The 20,273-nt window shown below is 47.0% G+C and overlaps 1 protein-coding gene across 2 annotated transcripts; it reads left to right on the forward strand.

The window, feature by feature from the left end:
* Window positions 1–5,222: 5,222 nt before the first annotated feature.
* On the forward strand, window positions 5,223–18,124 carry PYROXD2 (pyridine nucleotide-disulphide oxidoreductase domain 2). 2 transcript variants are annotated; one of them, XM_054982978.1, is made up of 16 exons: window positions 5,223–5,512; window positions 6,116–6,135; window positions 6,331–6,424; window positions 6,515–6,588; window positions 7,113–7,268; window positions 7,451–7,604; window positions 8,668–8,729; window positions 9,022–9,119; window positions 9,458–9,599; window positions 10,006–10,140; window positions 10,811–10,883; window positions 12,286–12,442; window positions 14,170–14,324; window positions 14,758–14,864; window positions 15,396–15,516; window positions 16,360–18,124. In XM_054982978.1, exons 1-16 carry the CDS (start codon window positions 5,383–5,385, stop codon window positions 16,428–16,430), a joined length of 1,749 nt encoding a protein of 582 aa, XP_054838953.1. In that variant the 5' UTR covers window positions 5,223–5,382; the 3' UTR covers window positions 16,431–18,124. The 2 variants fall into 2 exon arrangements, with proteins under 2 accessions (XP_054838953.1, XP_054838954.1); XM_054982979.1 differs by lacking the exon at window positions 16,360–18,124 and having other exon boundaries at window positions 14,758–14,974; window positions 15,396–15,473.
* The last annotated feature ends 2,149 nt before the right edge of the window (window positions 18,125–20,273 follow it).

A 20,273-nucleotide genomic window follows, 5' to 3' on the forward strand; every position in this document is an offset into this window, starting at 1 on the left:
TTGATTATCAGCATTGGTTAATGCTGATCAGCATTAACCAGCATTGGTTAATGCTGATAATGCTAGTACGACCAGTACACTGTATTTAATGAAGACATTCTAAGTATTATGAAGACACTCTCCCAGGAGGAGGTAGGCAGGGTCCTGCGTGCTGTGAAACCTACCACATGCCCACTGGACCCGTGCCCATCATGGCTGGTGAAAACCAGCAGTGATGGGATTCAGGCGCCATTAGTTGACATCATTAATCTTTCTCTGAGTTCTGGGATTTTCCCAGACTTACTGAAGGAGGCAGTGGTGCAGCCCTTATTAAAGAAACCATCACTGGATCCTGTTGATCCAGCCAATTCCCACCCAGTTTCGAATCTTCCATTCCTGGGTAAGGTAATTGAAAGGGCAGTAGCGGAACACCTGCAGGTTTACCTGGATGATGCCTCTATCCTGGATCCATTCCAGTACAGCTTCAGGCCTGGCCATGGTATGGAGATGGCTCTGGTTACCCTCACAGATGATCTGTGGCAACACCTGGATCGGGGCAGGTCGCCACTGCTGATACTTTATTTATTTATATTTAATTTATATTCCGCCCTCCCCACATCTGCAGGCTCAGGGCGGATCACAAACCTTTAGAGCTAATCTTCTGACCCACCACCTTGCCAATGTGGGGATTCAAGGGACAGCCCTGCAATGGCTGAACTCCTTCCTTCGCAACGGGGGACAGAGGGTGGCACTCAGGGAACAGATGTCTGCTCGCCATTCTTTGGTATGCAGCGTCCCTCAGGGGGCGATTCTTTCCTCGATGCTCTTTAACATCTATATGTGCCCCCTCAACCCAGTTAGCTTGCAGCTTTGGGCTGGGTTGTCACCAGTACGTGGATGACACTCAGCTCTATCTGCTGATGGATGGCCAGTCAGATCTCACTCTGATTCCTTGGCCAAGGGTCTTGAGGCTGTGACGGTATGGTTACATCAGAGTTGCCTGAAATTGAATCCCCTGAAGACGGAGGTTCTGTGTCTGGGTCGTGGGGTGATTGAGCTGGGGACCCGGCTCCCAGCCCTCGATGGTGTACAATTGAAACCTTTGCCGACAGTGAGGAGCCTGGGTGGGACCTTGGATGCCACACTTTCAATGGAGGCCGAGGTCACGACCGTTGCTAGGTCTGCCTTTTTTCATCTTTGACAGGCCAGGTAACTAGTGCCCTATCTTTCGCCCCAGGACCTGGCCTCAGTAATCCATGCAACGGTCACCTCCAGCTTAGACTACTGCAACTCACTCTACGCTGGGCTGCCCTTGGGCCTGACCCGGAAGTTACAGCTGTACCAGAATGCAGCGGCACGTGTCCCTACTGGAACGCCAATCCGAGCGCACATTCATCCTGTGCTGTGCCAGCTGTACTGGCTCCCAGTGGATTTCCGGATTTGGTTCAAGGTGTTAACCTTGATTTTTAAAGCCCTTCATGGACTGGGACTTGCATACCTGCGGGACCGCCTCTTCCATTACTCCCCCTGTATGGCATTGCATTCTGCAGACAAGTAACTCCTGGTGGTTCCCGGCCCAAAGGACATCCGTCTGGCCTCAACCAGGGCCAGGGCTTTTTCTGCCCTGGCCCCGGCCTGGTGGAATGCTCTCCCCCTGGAGATCCGGGCCCTGCAGGACCTGTTACAGTTCCACAGGGCCTGTTTGAGTGCATGCTGCTGTTGTCCTTACCCGTTTGCTGGGTGGCACCTTCAGAAGGCTTTGATCAGATGAATGAAGATGCTGCAGTTGAGCATATTGGGGAAGTGGCCCTGCACATACGCTGGTCATAGTTCATGAAAGGCTTTGTAGGTGATAAAACAGAAGTTTGGTAGCAACTTAAAGATTTAACACCATTTATCCTAGTGTGACTTTTCATGCACCGGAGCTTACTTATTCTGCTGCTATGGGAAGGAAATCGTTTCGAAGCTTTTTGTAAGAAAAATCACAATGGGAGAAAGGAGGAGTTGGAGCAGAGAGAGGTGATAACCGTGAACTGAAAAGAGTTAAGCCGCAACCAATTTAGGGCAACTCCATCAACAGGGCACCCCCCCCCCCCAGATAAAAGATGAGCCGATGTGGTTCGCCATTGTGTTCCTTTGCATAACAACCCCAGTCTTCCTTGGTGGTTTCCCATCCATTAATTATGGCTAAACCTGCCAGCTACCAAGTTCTGGTGAGCCCAGGCTATGTTGGGCTATTTTTAAGATATGGGCATTGATTCTTCCTATTCTTTTATTCTTACTTCATATCGCAATCTATTAGACTTTCTACAAGGTGAATGTAAATCGAAGGATGATTGGAATGCACAAGGATATACATGCCAATGGTTTTTTAATGCACAATTAACAGCAATTCAAGGTTGATAAAAAATGTTTGGATTTGATCCAGCTAAGACGGTATTTGAAATGGAGTTATGTATGAATGATGACCATGATATTGTTAAAATGTATAAACTTTTTTTGAGATTGGAAACAGAAGAACAGATGAAAGTATGAATGATAAGATAGGCAAAGAATTTTACTATTAATATACAACTTGAACAATGGGAGAATATGTGGTCAAAGGGTCTTAAATTTACATTAAATTTGGGTTTGAAAGAAAATGTTCATAAAATGATGTATAGATAGTATATGTCATTGGAGAAATCAGCAAAAATATATTAGAATGTTCCAAATAGATGTTAGTAATGTGAACAACAGAAAGGAACATTTTATCACAGTGGACATGCAACAAAAATAAGAAGTTTTGAATATAAGTGCATTCAATTATCCAGAAGATTTTAAAGACTAATATACAAATGAAAGTGGAGGTTGCGGGGGTTAATGGACAAACAGCTGGAAGTTACAAATGGCACATTATTTTTGTATATGACAACAGCAGCGAGACTATTATATGCTTAAAAATGGAAAGCAACAATATTACCTACAGCTGAAGAATGGCTGGACAAAATGATGGATTATACTGAGATGGCTAGACTGACATCTTTGCTTGCAGAAAAGACATTAGATAAATATTTGGTTACTTGGAAGCCCCTTATAGCCTTTTCGCTAGAAACGGGGGAAATGAACTAATGATTTGTGCTTTTGAAGATTAGGGAGTGGGAAAGAATGTTTAGATGAAAAGGAGTATTCATTTATGGTAACTTTAGAGTTAGTATGTAATATGTAATATTTGTATACCCTTTCAAAGAGAAAATTGGTATGTATTTCTATCATCCTTTTTTGTTTTTTCTTTATCCTTTAGAACTATGTTCTTTTTCCTTATATATGGCTCTTTAATTCATCTTAAAATTTTAATAAAACTTTATTTAAAAGATAATAGTCTGGCCTCAAGCCAGGTTACCAAGGCATGGATGAGCCACATGGCCAGCTTCACCTGGCTAGGGTAGGGACTAAATCTTTAGGCTAAATACAGATGGAGAAAAAGCATTTTTTCATAGCTGTATTAACTTGCTTCTCCAGCAGTAGTGCAGGATTGAATGTGACCCCTAGTCTCTTAACTGTGAGACAGAGATGTTTTTGTCAGGCATATGGTTGAGGCTGAGGCATGGGCAATCTCCTCTGCCAGACTCCTGTTGAGGAGGGGATCGTAACACCCTCCCCTGGTTCTCCACCAACTTGCCTAATGCTGTTTACCATCTTCCACTCCATGGGATGGACTGGATTGGGTTCAGCAACACGGGCTGCAGTGTAGAGTTGCCATTTTCTTGGACTGAATTTTATGTGGTTTTTTTAACATGATGTTATCTGCTTTGAGTCCGCCCATGAGCACAGCAGCCTATAAATTTAATAAATAAAGTGAATCAGTGAGGGTCAGCTGAACCCCATCCTATGCGGGAAGCACAGCACCCCCCCTGACCTCCTTGCTGACCAGCCCCTCCTCCTCTTTCTTGTTGGGATTCAGTTTCAGCTGTTTCAACATTATTGACATGATGGAGGTGGTTCTACTTCAGTCTTCACAGAAAATGAATGTGCAGCTGTGGGAAGATGAAATCTGGCCCGTCTTTCCGTTCTGTGCTCTCTTGGTTGAAACCAATTCCTTAACAGTGTGGTTTACCATATACAGTGAGAAAAGTCAAGGGTGGGATTGTTCCCCACATTTTCTGTAAAAGAAAATAACCCCCTCCAAGTTTGCCATGTGAATGAGTGAGCACTTGGATTCCCCTGTCATATCTAGTTGTATTAAGGGGCTCACATGAGTGTTCTCGCATACAAATTTTTTTCTCTGCCCACAAAAGAACTACATATCAAGGAAATGGGTCCAACCTACCATTCTCCTATTTTTCTGTGAGCAGGAAATTTTAGGGTATAAAGGAACATTGCCATGCACGCTCTCCACTGCAGTCTGAACTTATGTGGTCAAGATCTGCCACAACAGTGAGCATTTTGCCCAGTTTCAAGGCTAATATCTGAAAATTGGGTCTGTGGGTGCCAATTCCAGCTTGGCAAATTCCTGGATATTAGGAGAGGAGCATGGAGAGAGGAGAGTTTGAAGAGGAGAGGGCACTGAGATGTGGTGTCTTATACATACAGTCTATCCTCCCAAGCTGCCATTGTGTCCAGGGAACTGTTCTCCGTAGCCTGGAGATGTTGTGATTCCAGGAGAGCTCTGGACCCCACCTGGAGGTCGACAACTCTGAAGCTCAACAAGAAACTTGTCCAGAACCTGAACTCCCAAACCAGGACAAACTAGATGACATTTTAGAAGAGAATTTAGCCATTAAAAAAATTCAGCGAGCCCGCCCCCCGCCCTTTTCAAGCGCTCCAAAGGGCTTGTTTAGTTGGCATCCACTGTATTGAAGGTGGGTCGGTCTCAAGGCTGGTCTACAAATGCAGCAGACTGAGGCTGCAGAAGGGACCTAACCACTTCAGGCTGCAGGGAAGGCATTTTAGTTTAGTAAATCTACGTTCATATACCTCTGACAGGAAGACAAGCACAGAATGGAAAAGGCCCCTCTCGCTCTCCCTCCCTCATACTAATTTGCTCTCTGCAGAAGGGTCTTGCAGCATGGGAAAGAATGTTTCGAACGTGGCGTCCCCCTCCTCTCCAGTGGTACACATTGGAACAGCCCTTTTTGCAGCCTCCGAATTCTGCCGCCTCACTGTGAACAGACCAGACTAGCGAAGTTCCTCCGCAGCGCTGCCCAAACCAACTTCTTCCACCACCCCTACGCCGCTGCCGGGCGGAGCGAGCGCCTACTTCCGTTGCTCCGGACCTTGCTCGCTACTCCGGAGGCGCGCTGCCCGCTCCCTTGCCCGCGGCTCTGTTCTCTCTTCCCGAAGCCTCGGCCTCTGTCCTGACCCCGCCCTCTCCAAGGGAAAGTTAGTCGAAAGCGCTGCCTAGGATGCAAAGTCCACCGCAGCATGGCAGCCAGGCGTGCCCGGCAGCTGGGTACGGCCGGCGCCCCCCTTTTCTTAGGGGGCTGTCGGTGCAGCCATTCGGGAACGAGGGTCTCCCTGAAACGCGAATACGACGCCATCGTGATCGGAGCAGGTGCGTGTTTAAGGAAAGGGGTGTGTATGTGTGTGTGTGAGAGAGGGCCCAAGGTTGTGGGCGCCCAAGCTATTCGCCCTGTTGCAAGAGAGGGGCACGAGGTAAAAGCCGGAACGGGCACTAAACAAATAGTGGCACCACAAAAAACAGTGGGATGTGTTAACGCCAGAACAATATTTTAGAACTGTAAACTGGCACACATGTTCCGGCTTTTACCCCGTCCCCAAGAAAGGTGGCCCTTGGGGGAAATGAGAGAGACCTTTGCCACCTGAGTTTGGAGACAGAGGGATGAAAGTAGACAGAAAGTGGAAGTGCCCGAGAATGTTGCACAATCCTAATCATGCAGAATAGTTTTGTCCAGGCAAGAAAATTGGCAGGTCAATTATTATAGCAGCATAAGGTAGCGCAGTGCCCAGCAATGTGTGGATCTGGCAGGAGTGCTGATCCTGCTGTGAGGAGGGAGGCAGGAACTCAGGCAAAGCAAGGAAGAGTCATGTGGCACCTTGAAGACAACGCAACTGAGGTAGACTATACGCTTGTTTTCGTTTACTCTGGTTATGCATTGGCAACTGGACATCTGACACTGTTCTTGTCTGTTTGCAGGACACAACGGACTGGTGGCTGTGAGTATTGGGGGCTCCAAGAGATGGTGGTGCTCAGTGTTTGGTCCCTTCTTGGGTTGTGCTGGAGGGAGGAGAGGAGGGTGTCACATTTGGGGCATTGCAGTGTGGGGAAAACAGCCAGTTATGTGGCTGTGAAGCTAGAAAAGCAGAAGCAGAGGCTACTACAGACCAAGGTAACACCTGTTGCTTCCATAGGCTGCCTACCTGCAGAAGGGAGGGTTAAAAACAGCTGTGCTGGAGAGAAGACATTTGGTGGGGGGCGCTGCAGTCACTGAAGAGATTATCCCAGGTAATATCAAAGATCCTAGCCGTTATTCCCCCATCCCCCCAAGTGAGTGGATCCCAGTCCTCGGCGCACCTGACATTTGCTATCTTGCAGGTTTTCGCTTTTCTAGAGCTTCCTATTTACTCAGCCTGCTGAGACCCCAGATCTATTCAGAGTTGGAACTGAAGGTATTGAAAAGTTTTTTGGGGGTGGGGAGGATAAGTGGAAGAAGGAAGAAGAACTAGGATTCCTGAGCCACTCCCTGGTGTCTGGCAGTTCTGCTTGCTATTTTCTCTGGCGCCTGCATGTCCCCTCACATTCTCACTTCTGGCCCCTCCTCTCCTGCATGGGGCAAGAGCAATTTCCCTCCTCTTTTTCAAGTATCCTATTTTTCATGGAGGTTGCATCTTTACATCTGACAGATGATAATGTGTTTTTTTATGTTTAGGAAAAAAGACAATTTAAGGGGCTAATGACAGGCCTTATAGAATTCTGACTGGGGAGAAGAATTCTTTCTTTCTCTCAAAATATTAGAATTCAGGGGGTCACCTAAGATTGGAATGTAGAAGATGGTTCTGGTAAGGCTGATGGAGATAAGAAAGGGAAGGCTTTTCTTAAATCTAAGGCGCCAGCTGGGCTTCCCACTGCTTGTGTGACAGTTGTGCTTGTTATGTGCCTGGACCTGAAGGGCATTCTGTGTTTTGTCTTGCAGAGGCATGGCTTAAGAGTACTCCTGCGTGACCCTTATTCCTTCACCCCACTGTTGGAGGATAGTCAGGGTGGAAGACCCCCCCGCTCACTGCTGTTGGGGCACAACACGGCTGAAACGCAGTCCCAGATCACTCAGTTCTCTGTGAAGGATGCCCAGGTACTGAAGGGAAGTGAGGACAGAAAGCAGATGGGGAAGCAAAATGAGCTGGGACCAAATAGTGGGGGGAGGGGACTTTGAGAAGGAGGCAGATTATAAAAAACTGGGCCTGCTGTTGGTTGCAGGGGGACTCTGAGGTCAAGGCCAACAGCAGTTGTTTCCCTCTTCCTTCCCTTTTGCAGGCCTTTCCCAAGTATGAAGCATTCATGAGCCGCTTGGTGTCCGCCATAGACCCTTTGCTAGACACCTGTCCTGTGGACATGGCCATGTTCAGTCAGGGCTCTCTGCTGCAGCGTCTGAGGGCCCTGCGAGGCGTGCAGATCCTGTTTCGTGCGGGTGAGGGGGTGATGACGACCAAGCCCTGGGGGATCAGGCTGACTTCAAATCCAAATTCATACAGATCAAATCTCTTTTCAAGGGCCATTGCATGGTATATGTATGGGATAAAATCCTCGGTCTAGAATGCCATGTGGCAGAGCCCTGGGGGGTTTATTCCGTAGACCTGTGGTTCATCTCATCCACCATGCTCCAGAGGAAAGATTGCGACATGCACGGTACCTTCTGTGTTAGGGACTGCCTGTGGATCTGTCTTGGAAGGGTAATAGTAGCAGGGTGAGTAAGAAGAATACTTTAGTTTCTTGGGCTTTGTTTTTTTTAAAAAAATTACAGTTTTATTTATTTTTCCAAAATACTTTTATAATACAAACAAACAGTTGAACAAACTTTTTTCTGTAACAACTAAGAATTTCAACATTAATAATATATATAGAGAGAGTAGACAAACGTAGACATTCTGATATAAACTAACATTACTCAAAATTAACGACATTTGTTATATAGTGACTTCAAAAAGATGTTAGTGCTTTAAAATAATCCACGTTTGGAGTTGTTGAATACGTTGGTTCATTGTCGGTTAAGAAATTCAAGTATGGGTAGCCATTGACTGAAGAAATTTTCATTATATTTTGATGTTTTAGTTGTGTAATGTGGTTAGCTAACTTTTCCAGTATAAAATACTCCCATAATCAGCTGTGTCATGTTCTAATTGATCGTGGGTTGTTGGATTTCCAGTTGGAGACTATGAACAGAACCACAAGTGACAAAAGGCACAGATTGGACACTTGCCAGCTTCCCTCAAGTTTTGATGGGAAATGTAGGCAGCTTGGCGGAATGTTGGACAAGTGACAGTTGAAAAGTCCATTGGACAGCAGTCAGAGAACCAAGCTTCAAGACTAGGATGCCTACATTTCCCATCAAAACTTGAGGGAAGCTGACAAGTGTCCAACCTGTGCCTTTTGTCACTTGTGGTTCTACTCTATAATAGATTTAGCTATAAACAGCAGTATCATGTCCTGGGCTTTGTTTGAGCCACATGTGATTCTAGTTTTCTTCTTGCCAGGCCTTGCTCTGGGGAAACAGCTTCCCCAGTATTATCAGGTCCTCACAGCCCCCATTTCCAAGGTGAGTGTGACCAGATGCCCCCAAAGAGAGCCTCCAGACTTCCCATATTTTAGAATGTTTTTTTGCTCTTTCCACGTTCAAACTGCATCACCTCCTTAGTGGAGAACTGCTCCTTCCCCCAACCTTGGAGCAAACAGGTCTGGAAAACTTTCCTTTGAATTTGAATGCTTCTACACAGTAAGCATAGAAGCCTAGGCCGCTATCTTGCTGTGTCTGACAAACAGGGTGGTATACGAATAGGTTCTTTCCAGGAGCTCCTTAAAGAACTAATTTCTTGTTCCTCTTGCTGCAGATCTTGGATCTCTGGTTTGAGTCGGAGCCGCTGAAAGCAACGCTGGCTACAGATGCCTTGATTGGTGCCATGGCTGGTCCCCATACACCAGGCAGCGGGTAAGGACCAGGTCAAGTGCACAAACACCCTAGTTCTCACTGAGTTCTCTGAGTAACCCTCCTTCTGTGAGTTCTGTTTCTTCCCTGTTCACAACTGAACCTTCATGGAGTATCTGAAACCACTCGAGATCTGCAAATAGGCATTGCTGGGCACAAGCAGATACTGTTGGGGTTCCAGGCATGGCATTATTTGGAGACTGGAGAAGCTCCATGGATCTCTTACATAGAAAGAGGCCAAGAACTCTGAGAGGAAGCCAAGCCTGTCCTGGTATTTCTGACCAACTTGTGTCCTAGAAAAGCAGCAACTGTCACTCCTAACTCTTGGGCCTTTCTTGTAGGTATGTGTTGCTGCACCATGTCATGGGTGCCCTGGAAGGGCGCCAGGGGGCCTGGGGCTATGTGACTGGTGGCATGGGGGAGCTCTCCCAAGCCTTGGCTCGTGCTGCTACCATGCTTGGGGCTGAAATCTTCACGAAGAAGGTGTGTGGATCCTTGAGATGGAGAGTGCTGTGCCTGATATTTTCCTGAAAGGGCTGTAGGGAGAAGAGATGTTGGTCTGTAGGGTTATGTAGGGTCTGGAGGGAGAAAGGGTGAGGTTATCTTGGAGCAGTAAATGCTGTCCTTTGGAGTAAATGGGACATCGTTTCACTTGCCCTGTAAGAGTGAGATGTCCCCTCACCAAAGTCCTGAGGTCATGACAGCTGTGACCAGGATTTGTTGACCCTGCTGAGTGTCTTTGTGTGAGGGGCAGAGGCTTAGACCAGGGTCTTGCCTGCTACCGCCCATGTCTTATCAAGATGGGGCATATGCCCTCTCCAGGGAGACATTTAGAAGAGCCATGTGGGAAACAATATTTCTTCAATTAACTCTCTGTTCAATACTGCAGACGGTTGCCAAGATTCTTCTAAGCTCTGATGGGAAGGTGCAAGGTGTCAGCCTCCAGGATGGGACTGAAGTGAAGAGCCACATGGTGCTATCCAATGCGTCTCCACAGCTCACCTTCCTGGAATTGACCCCAAAGGTGAGCTCTGCTCCTTGGCATAGTGTGGAAGGGCCTCTGGAACGTGGGCCTCAAGAGGCCTGTGTGAGGAGGAGGCCAGGTTCCAGACACTGGCCTTTATCTCTTCCTTCTCCCTGCCCCCCTGCAGGATGTCCAGAGCTTGCAAAGGATGTGGATTAGGTCTGTTTGCATTCTGTCCCCAGAAAGACAGCATGAGCCTGTCATATTGTGGGGACAGGCACTGAGCAGGGACAGCAGGTGAGGTTTAGTTTAAGCTACCGGGGGGGGGGGGATACAGTCCTTATTTCCTGCTCTGATTTTGACAGACCAGTCTCATTTCTTAAATTGATTTGCTCAAGCAAATTGTCTTGTCTGGCTTTGTTTCATTAGAGACAGTTTGTGATCATCAGAATGTAGCTAGAATATATCTGTGGGTGCAGTTCTTAAGACCCTATTAGTTAAGATGGTTCTCTCTGCCCAAAAACATGGTAACCTGAGCTGCACAACTTATTTATTTATTAGCTTTATTCGTAGTCTCTCTTGCTCACAGAGATTTAAGGCACAAGTGATCTTGGCATGAATGTACAGAGCTGTGGTTCCCAGTTGTATGCGACTTGTGATCCTTTGCGCATTGCCACCTCTAATTGGCTGCCAGTCTCCAGAAGTCCATTTTTTGAACTCTTCTCACTAGGAGCAACTGCCATCGGAGTTTGTGCAGAGACTCTCACAATTTGATACACGCTCTCCGGTCACCAAGATCAACGGTGAGCATTGCAGAGAAGCAAACAGAAGCTCCCATGCATAGTTTCCATTTGGGTGGTCCTGTGAATATCAGGTAGTGATAGAGTAAGGGACAAATAGGATAATATTAATCGTGAAGAGGAATATGATCATAAAAGCCACCCTAAATTAATAAAAACAGATAGCATTTTTGTCCATGTTTGGTGTACAGTTTGTTCTTGTTCTTCAGGCAAGGAAAGCCACAGCTTTTACACCAGGGAGCCAGTAGAAACCTAGTGGCTGCCTACACCAAAGTCCACAGAGAAATGAAACTAACAAATGTAAAAGTGGACATTCCAGCAACCGCTATTGTGTGTGGCCAAGAGAGGGCATTGCGATGCTATCTGTGGATATTTTTCAAAGTGATTTCTGAGAGAAAACTGTATGAATGCAATCCTGGACACATTGATAGAATTTACAGTGAAATCCTTAAACTGAAATAATTCTGTTTAGGATTTCACAGAAAGAAAGACAAAATTCATGGAGTCCTTCCCTGGGAGCCCCAGCCTCAAGTGCTTTTCCCCATTCCCCACCAACATGTTTATGCAGCAATCTCAGAACAAACCTATAAGTGGCAGCAGCCATGGGTCCATTCCATGGCCACCAACACCATGTTAGAAGCATTTGTAGTTCTTTTGAAATTGTTGTAAGGACCTTATCTGGAATGCATGTATGGCGTAGTGGCCCCAGGAGCTCTTGTTTACCCCTCTGTGCCTTTTCAGATGCTGAATCTGGAATTGGGGGGGGGCTGTTTTGGCACCTGAAAAGGTGTGGAGGAGAGAAGAGCTCCCGGGGCCACCGCACCATGCATGTGCTCCAGACTGGGGCCTTATGGCAATTTCTAAAGAACTGCAAATGCTTCTAAAGTGGTGTTATAAACAAGGAAAGTGTTTGCTAAAAAATCTAAAGTGGTGCTGGCAATGGACCTGTGGCTGCTGTCAGTTGTGATTTGGGCTTCATAAGGAAGAGGCAACATGATGCAAGTTTCTCTTTCCTTTGACCCAAGCATCCTCAGAAATAAAAGTTTGTGTGTCTGGGGAGGACTGGGGCACAGGCTCCCTTCCCCCTCACAATTAACTGCTACTAATGCTGCGCATGCCAGCATTAGTAGGCCTATACACTGCTTGACAATAAAATCTTCCTGAATGTGTTCCTTTACACTCATGCACATCTTAATAAGTTAGTTGCAGCGTGCTGAGATGTGTGTTGCAGAAAAGACATATTCATATTAGCCATGTGCGAAGCTGCATTTCATTGCTTAACCCTCCACCCAGTACCCACAGACAGTTTCCCAAATTCTTCTGAATTCTGATGGGCAGATGGCGAAGCAGGCTGTTGAGTCAAACTTCCTTCAGTCATCTCACCCTCTTCTGCTTATGTCCATAGTGGCTGTGGATCGACTGCCCAATTTCCTTGCAGCTCCGAATACCAGCAGTGGGTGCCCTTTGCCCCATCATCAGTGCTCCATCCACCTGAACTGTGAAGACATGCACACGCTTCACCTGGCCTTTGAGGATGCCTGTCACGGAAGGCCTTCTAGCAGGTACAACCAGGAACCTCAGCCCTGCACAGAATTTGGCATGGGTGAGCCGAATCCAGGGTGCTTGACTCTCATCCTAGCTGGAGTGTGAAATCAGCTAAGGGGAAAAAGCAACTTAAAGCTGGTTGGGTCCCTCTGGATCTGCTTTGTGTAGCCCGTGCTACCTGCAGTTAACAAGGCTCCTTTCATTAAATGATGGCAGGACCTGCACAGTCTGGCCCACACGTTCTCACTTCCAGCACATCTCCAGCGCACAGATCAGAGGGGCACAGGTTGTTTTGGGTGGGTGGATGGTTGTCCTGAAAGGTATTGTTGAAACCCAAGGAGTGACCTACTGTAAAGAGAGAGGAAATTTGTAAGTGCAAAGGATCACTAACAGAAAGCCAAACAGCTAACACAAGCCTCCTTTTGGCATAGCTCCTAGTCTCCGGACCTTGCTGTGATACAATCCTGGTCTAATGAGATAAGACTCCTGTTCTAGCAAAACAAATGGATGTTGTCAAGTTCTTCCTCAATGTATTTATAACCCTGCAAGTGCTTTGGGAAATTCTCTTTTCCTGTTCACGTGCAGTTTCATTAGCTAGGGGGCTTGCAGGAGTGTCTACCAACCTTTTGCTCCTGGGATGAGCGTTGAGCAGATTCCCTTATTGAAATGCATGGTTTGTTTGCAGTGATGCTGCCTGGCCTTTCTTCTGTTGCTTCCTCCCTACAATGAGAATGGTCTTTGTGTCTTCTTACCCCCTTCCTTATCTCTCTGTCATTATTTTTATTTATAGTAATTTAAAAAGAAATCCCTCCTGTCAGGAACCTTGATAGCCTGTCTGCTATCACTTCCATTGAACAGAAAGGAAATTGACACTTCATGACTTTTGGAAATAAGATCCTCTGCATGGATCATTTACTTTTTTGTCTGGGCCTTGTTTTCACTTGTGTTTCACTTTGTAACTGGACACATCTTGTCCTCGGATTCTGGCTTTCTGGCCTCTCTGTAATAACTGCCCTCCTCACCCCACCCTTCCTCTACTTGTAGTTTTCCGTATGTGTCTCCCTGCCAGCTAGGTGCATCACTTCATCTGACAAAGAGGACTTTGAGTGACAGAAGCTTATACTGCAATAAATTTGGTAGTTTTCAAAGTGCCATTCTTTGTTAGACTTCAGTGAGACTCATGCATAGGATTGCTTCTTTAAGTTATAAGTAGTTTGTTTCAGTATAAGAGGCAAAGTCTTGTTAAGAATCTGTATATTTGGAGAAAATTATTGTTCAGTGATTTTTGCAAGGCCAGTTCCTAGAGGTGAAAAATTGCCTAGTCATCCTTTTGTATGCTTTGATTCTTTGCAACAAAAAAACCCACCCTATGTAGCATCTGTATTAATAGCAACTTCACGAGGGTGCATGTGTGTGCGTGCATGTGTGTGAGATTTTATATCAGAGAACAGACCTGGGAATGAGGAGAAAGTTTAAAGAACTCCTCCCTTAGTGCTGCATCCTTGATCAAATGAGAAGAACTGCCTGTTTGCCTTTATTGCAGCTCTTCTGCATCATATCTGTTTTGGCTCTTGATATGCTTTTTGTTCCCCTAGGAATGGTCTGTGACCATCAGCACCATTATCAGAGCAGAGGCAGCCCTCATAACTCACTATTGTGGCTAAAGTTCAGCCTGGCGTTGCATCCAAGGCTGTGCTGGACCTTTGGCAGCTACAGCTGTGCCACTGTCTCTCTCTGATTTCAGGCCTATGATTGAACTGTGCATCCCATCTGCCCTGGACCCCACACTGGCTCCCCCTGGCTGCCACGTGGTCTCTCTTTTCACTCAGTACACTCCTTACACACTGGCTGGAGAGAAGCAATGGGATAATGAAGAGCGTGAGGCCTATGCTGACCAAGGTACAGCCGTTGATGGAGGGGCAGCAGGAGTGGAGATGTCTTACACTATTTTAGGAATGGGGAGAAGCTTCAAATGCCAGGGAGGGTGCCTGTGATCATGCTTCCCATTTGACTTGCAAACCTGGCTACAATGTGGGGAGATGTGCATGTCCTCGCCCCTGCCACATAACATCATCAATTCCCCTGCCTAGATCCTGTATGCACACAGACATATCCTCTGGCTTTAGATAGGCAGCTGGTTGCAATTCCATGCAGGTCTTTGGGATGGGCGGGAGAGTTTCAGCCATGATGAAGTTATGTTTTGAGCCCGTGCACCTTTGAATGCTGAAAAATAGATATAGAGTTGTTTGGTTCTGGGCAAGCCAGATACCACAGATGACAACACCTTGCCTGACTCTGGTTCCATGTGAGTGGCAATGTCTTCTCCTTATAGTGTTTGATTGTGTCGAGGCCTATGCACCTGGGTTCAAAGCCTCCGTCATCGGTAGGGATATTCTAACACCTCCAGATCTTGAACGGATCTTTGGCTTACCTGGTGGGGTATGTACTTCTCGAGAACCACAACCCACAGCCTGCTCAGCATACTCTGGCTGCCATGCACTTGCACGGCAACCTGTCCAGTGAGCCTAGCTGATATAGCAAGGAGCAAGGTGGGTTTTACCTCCATTTTTATAAAGAAAACTATATCTCCCTCCACAAAGCATCTGTTCCATTTTTTATTATAATAATAATAGTAACAACATTTGATTTATATACCACCCCTCAGGACAACTTAATGCCCACTCAGAGCGGTTTACAAAGTATGTTGTTATTATCCCCACAACAAAACACCCTGTGGGGTGGGTGGGGCTGAGAGAGCTCCAGAGAACTATGACTAGCCCAAGGCCACCCAGCTGGCTTCAAGTGGAGGGGTGGGGAATCAAACCCGGCTCTCCAGCGCTCTTAACCACTGCACCAAACTGAGGGAAGATGTGCATGTGCTCCCCCAGCCACACTACACTGCACTGCAAACTAGAGATGGGTCCCTGCTTTGGGGAGATTTCTCATCCAATGCTGCTTATGGTTTTTCAGAATATTTTTCACGGGGCCATGTCTTTGGACCAGCTGTATTTTGCCCGGCCCGTGCCCTCCTACACCAGCTACCGGTCTCCAGTTCAAGGCCTGTACCTCTGTGGGAGTGGCGCTCATCCTGGTATGTGTCTGGGAGGGACAGCAGAGGCTGGGTGAGGGGACAGCAAGGGAGGGAACCTGGCTTGAAGGTGAGGGGATTGATAACGAGGACACTGGAGAAGGGAGAGGAATCTGCTCGGGGTTCCTGGTTCACATCTCCCTAAGATGTCCAGCTGGAAGCAGGAATGCCCAGGAAGGAGTTATACTCCCTCCATGGGGCTGTTGATCAGGCTCCTAAGTGCAGCAATAAGGTCTCTCTCTCAAGTTTCTCTGCCCCAAAGCAGAACACAACCCCGGCATGCAGCTCCTGAGCCGTATCCCCCTCCCCTGGCTCCAATTCTGTGCCCCAAAAGCTGCTTGCTGCTGCTTGGATGAAGTTTCTGGTCATCCCTGCATAAGCTGATGAAGGGTAGGATGGGGAGGGCTGGGGGAGCCAGTAAGAGCACGATAAAAATTATTGGCTTCAACTTGTCACCTCCTTTACCATGTTGGTGGAAAGTGGGATTGGAAGGGTGCAGGAAAGGACCTCCTCTTGGCCTAAGACCGGACTGCAGATGTACCCATTTCATACCAGAGAGGGTATCTCCCCTTTCCGGGACATGGGGCAAAGAAGGAGACCAGGACGATGCTTTCCAAGCCTTAGGGTCTCATCCAGAGACGTTTTTCTACTGTCCCTTTCTTGTCCTGTGACTGGGCCCTGCTGGGGCAAGAGAGCCACTGCTTCAAAGGCACTGTGGATGCCGGTCTCCCAAGACTGGTGATGACAGATACCTGTTCCCGAAGGCTCCGCTTATTGCCTTCTAGTGGTTACACTGCAGTTGAGCTGCCCTACCAATTCTTCCAATATCTCTTTTTCCCCACCCAGGAGGAGGTGTAATGGGAGCTGTGGGCTGCAATGCTGCTAGAACAGCTCTGGAGGATTTTAAGAAACGGTGACTTGGTCAGGGCACTTGGGCTGCCCTGGCTCAGAAGATTGGACCAGCCGGCAGTCGAGCAACCAGAAGCAACTCTGCTGAGGGGTTTCTCTAGACCTTGCCGTCCTCAAGCACCACGCTCCTGGGAATCTACTGCAGCGGATCATGAGATGGACAGTGCCCCTGCAGCAGGCACATGCATGCCACTAGCCCATTAGTTGCAGGCTGGTTGCTGGCTGACGACCTCCTCCCACCGTGCTTCTGTTTAGCCAGGAGTTGTGCTTTCTTCGAAAGGTTCTGGTGTTCATTCTGCTTGATGAGTTCCTCCTAGGCCATTTTGAGAGATGGATCCTGTTGTTCCCACACAAGAAGAGGCACTATTTAGAGTCATGGTCTGTGTGGGCTGCAAGGAAACAGCGTTCCCTTGGGCAGGGTGGGCCAGCGTTTTTGACAGTACCATGCTACGCAGAGTTAAGACCTTCTGAGGCCACTGACTTTGATGGGTTTAAATGGGTGGCACTATTTCAGATCGCACAGTTACACTCTCTGAGTTTCGTTGTTTCATCAGGTGGCCCTTAGCATTAGTGTGCCTTCCAAAAAGGCACAGTGTGCAGTACAATTCTAAGCAGAATTGCACCTTTCTTTGTCAATTGACATCAATAGGCTTAGAAGGGTGTAACTCTCCTCAAAATTGCATTGTTAAGTGCTGAACTTAAAGGAACTATTTACTGTTTTCTGTTCCTTAATGTGTTAAAACCTGGGCATTGTGCAGCTCTGGGCTCCAAACATGTCACCCTCCTCCCCTAATGACTCGGAGGCCAGATGCCTGGTCTCCTGATGTCAGGAAAGTGAGGAACAGATCCAAGCTACACTCCCATCTTAACCAAAGGACAGGGACAGTCTGCTAGTGCTCAGTATCACCTGACCTTTTGCTCCGTAGCCAAAGTCTGTTCATGCCTCGCTGAGTCTCTTTCCGAAGGGCCGTATTTCTCACTCGCAAAGAACAGCTGCTTGCAAACATCTCTCTGTGTTCTGGCTGCAAATCCCAGCTGGGCAGTGGCCAGAAGTCAGCTGACCTCTCTGGCAGGAACCAATCTGTTCACAAATCACTTAAGCCAGTGCACTTGGCTTTAATCCAGTTCAATTCCGCTGAAAACCTTTTGAATAAATCAGCTTAAATCTAAATACTCCAGTTTAATTAGTGCATGGACTGCTGCCAAAGTGTGTTGACACAGTAAGGGAAAAAAATCGATAACTTACCTTCCTCCCGAGCAATGATGGATTGATTTCATGTGCAGGAATGATTGAAAAATCATTACCAGTTGTCCATTTAGAAAATGTGTATTCAAAGATTAAAGAGCCTTTAAAAAAGAAAGAAAACTTGATCTTTTATAATAATATCACTCATCTTTGTAGGGATGTATCAACCAAGGGCAAGCAAAAAAGGCAAAGCTGAAACACACAGCTGGATTGTTGGCTGTCTGCAGGTGCTCTTTCCTAAGGTACTGCTGTCAAGCAACTTCCATTCATTTCAATGAAGGTGGTTTGGAAACCAGTCACAAAATGACATTGAAATGAATAGAGGTTGTGAAGCAGCTATAGGTGGGCTTTTCTGGGGAGGACAGTGGAAGTCCATCAATTAGTGCTGACAAACTTGTTTGTGTATGTAAAATCTATACAATTGCTGATGCATATTAAACATTTTACATGATGAAATCAATTTTTTTATTGTGAAGAAACTGAAAATATATTGTTTAATTATCATTAATACATACAAACTTTGTCAAGGAATTTTCTCTCATGTAATGCAATCCAGCCTAGCCTTTTGTGCTGCAACATCACAATACCAGTCTCTGTGCATTATGTGTTTCCCTTGTTGCCTCTAGATTTGTCACAGCTTGTTATTTCCACTGTATGTTACAGATTTAAGTGGAAGAACAATTAAGCCTCTGCACATCCTCAGTGCACCCTCTTTCCGCAGTACATGACTGTGATCTGTCTGGACCCTGCTACGTGAGGTTGCGGACAGAGCGGCTGTTCCTTAATAGGTAGGGGCCGTAACACAGTTATGGGGGGAGAGAACAGTCTTGTTCTGCAAGTCCTCAAGCAGATTCCGTGTCGGTTAGACCAGGAGCTGCCATTTGGTGGCAGCGTTGCTTCTCTGTAGCTTAGGTCAGCAAGATGAAAAAATGAACAAATAGGGTAGCACTCAAGAACTGCCTTGCTAATTCATCTCTTTGTTTTATATCATGCACACATTAACCACAGCTATTTTAGCTTCACCAGCAGTACTTGGCAAGCACAAAATCCATCCTTCCTATAATAACAAATGCCATTCCGCTTGAGATGTACTGAACAATGATAAAGATGATGATTTCTATTTGAAGTTTCTCCTGGCTGGCACTTGAGAAACATGTACCCCACCATTACTTGCAAGGGTAGAAGGTGATGAATGGAGGTATTTTTCATGCAGCTAAAACAAGGAATGGGTAATACTGGTGCCCCCCAGTTGGAGAATAGGTTGACTTTGGTGCTCAGATGGTTTACCAAGGAGTAAGGTTCTTCACTCAAGGTTATGACCCCCCCCCCCAGGAATCCCTAGGGCTGCTTCACACATCACACTTGCCTATGTAGAGATGAATATGGTTAAGTAGCTGATCCAGGAGGTGGCTTCCCATTGAAATGACTCGGGAGTCCTGTTCACAAATTTCAGTGAACACAGGACAGTATACATTTAGCAGTTCTTTGTATGTACAGAGCCGTTTTCATGGTGACAGTCAACATACGTACAGCTGAATGTATGATACAAATGTATGATCCAGGTACTGATCCCCAGTTGCCTTTATAAAGCGGATGCACATTGGCTCTTGCAAACAGATGTATATACAAGCAAGATGCATATATGTTCTCTGTAATGTGTGAACAGGGCAACTGTGAGAAGAACGCACAGAAATGTTACAGTATCTTGAAAGTACTAAGGTTGTCTCTCGTGTTCCTCTTCCCTCCAATGTTTTATTTGACATTCGGCTAAATTAATTATCCCTGCAGTCCCTGGAGGACTGCAACCACTTTTTTCTCATTAGAAGGACAAGCAGTTGGCTCAAGCGTGCCTTTGATCCAAAGGGATCGCTAGAATGCAGTTGCTGCGACTTCTGAATTCGACCCCTAACTTCCCTGCCCTTCTCTGCCCCAAACCCAGCACCACCTCGCTGCCCACAGGCCATGCGGAAATCCTCGGACAAAGTGGTGCCGCTGAACTGACGCTGGCAGTGGAGAAAAGGATTAGAACAGAGCCGCTTCAGCCCCGCCCTTAACATCAGGGACGGGGAAAACACGAGGACGACAGAGCCGTGGCTGTTCCCGAACTGCTTTCCGCCAGCAGGTGGCAGGAGAGTGCAAAGTCCTCCAGTAGCCTCTGAAAAGTGCGAAGTCCACGAGAGTCCGGGTGGGGAAGGGTAGGCGCTGCCCGCTTCAAGGTCTCCTCATTCTCTAAAGCTGTACCCCACCCCCAAGTGAGGCTGCCCCCCAGTCTGGGAACCTTGATTATGGGGAGTCCGGTGTGTGCCCGATGGAGAAAGGAAGGAGCGCATCGCCATTTATTTTTTCATCTAGTTGTACCTCGATGTTCTCCCCAGTGGCTTAGAGCACCTTTCTCCCCTGCACTATTTTGTCTTCACACCACCACCTCGTGAGCTAGGCTAGACTGAGAGAGAAGGGCTCCGGGTCTCCCAGCCAGCCTCCCTGGCAAAGAGGGGTTCCAAGGAGCCAGCCAGTTTGGTGTAGTGATTAAGAGCCATGGGACTTTAATCTGGAGAACTGGGTTTAATTCCCTGTTTCTCCACTTAAAGCCAGCTGGGTGACCTTG

The sequence above is a fragment of the Eublepharis macularius genome, chromosome 6 (assembly GCF_028583425.1).
Source record: "Eublepharis macularius isolate TG4126 chromosome 6, MPM_Emac_v1.0, whole genome shotgun sequence".
In the NCBI taxonomy this organism is placed as follows: Eukaryota; Metazoa; Chordata; class Lepidosauria; order Squamata; family Eublepharidae; genus Eublepharis; species Eublepharis macularius.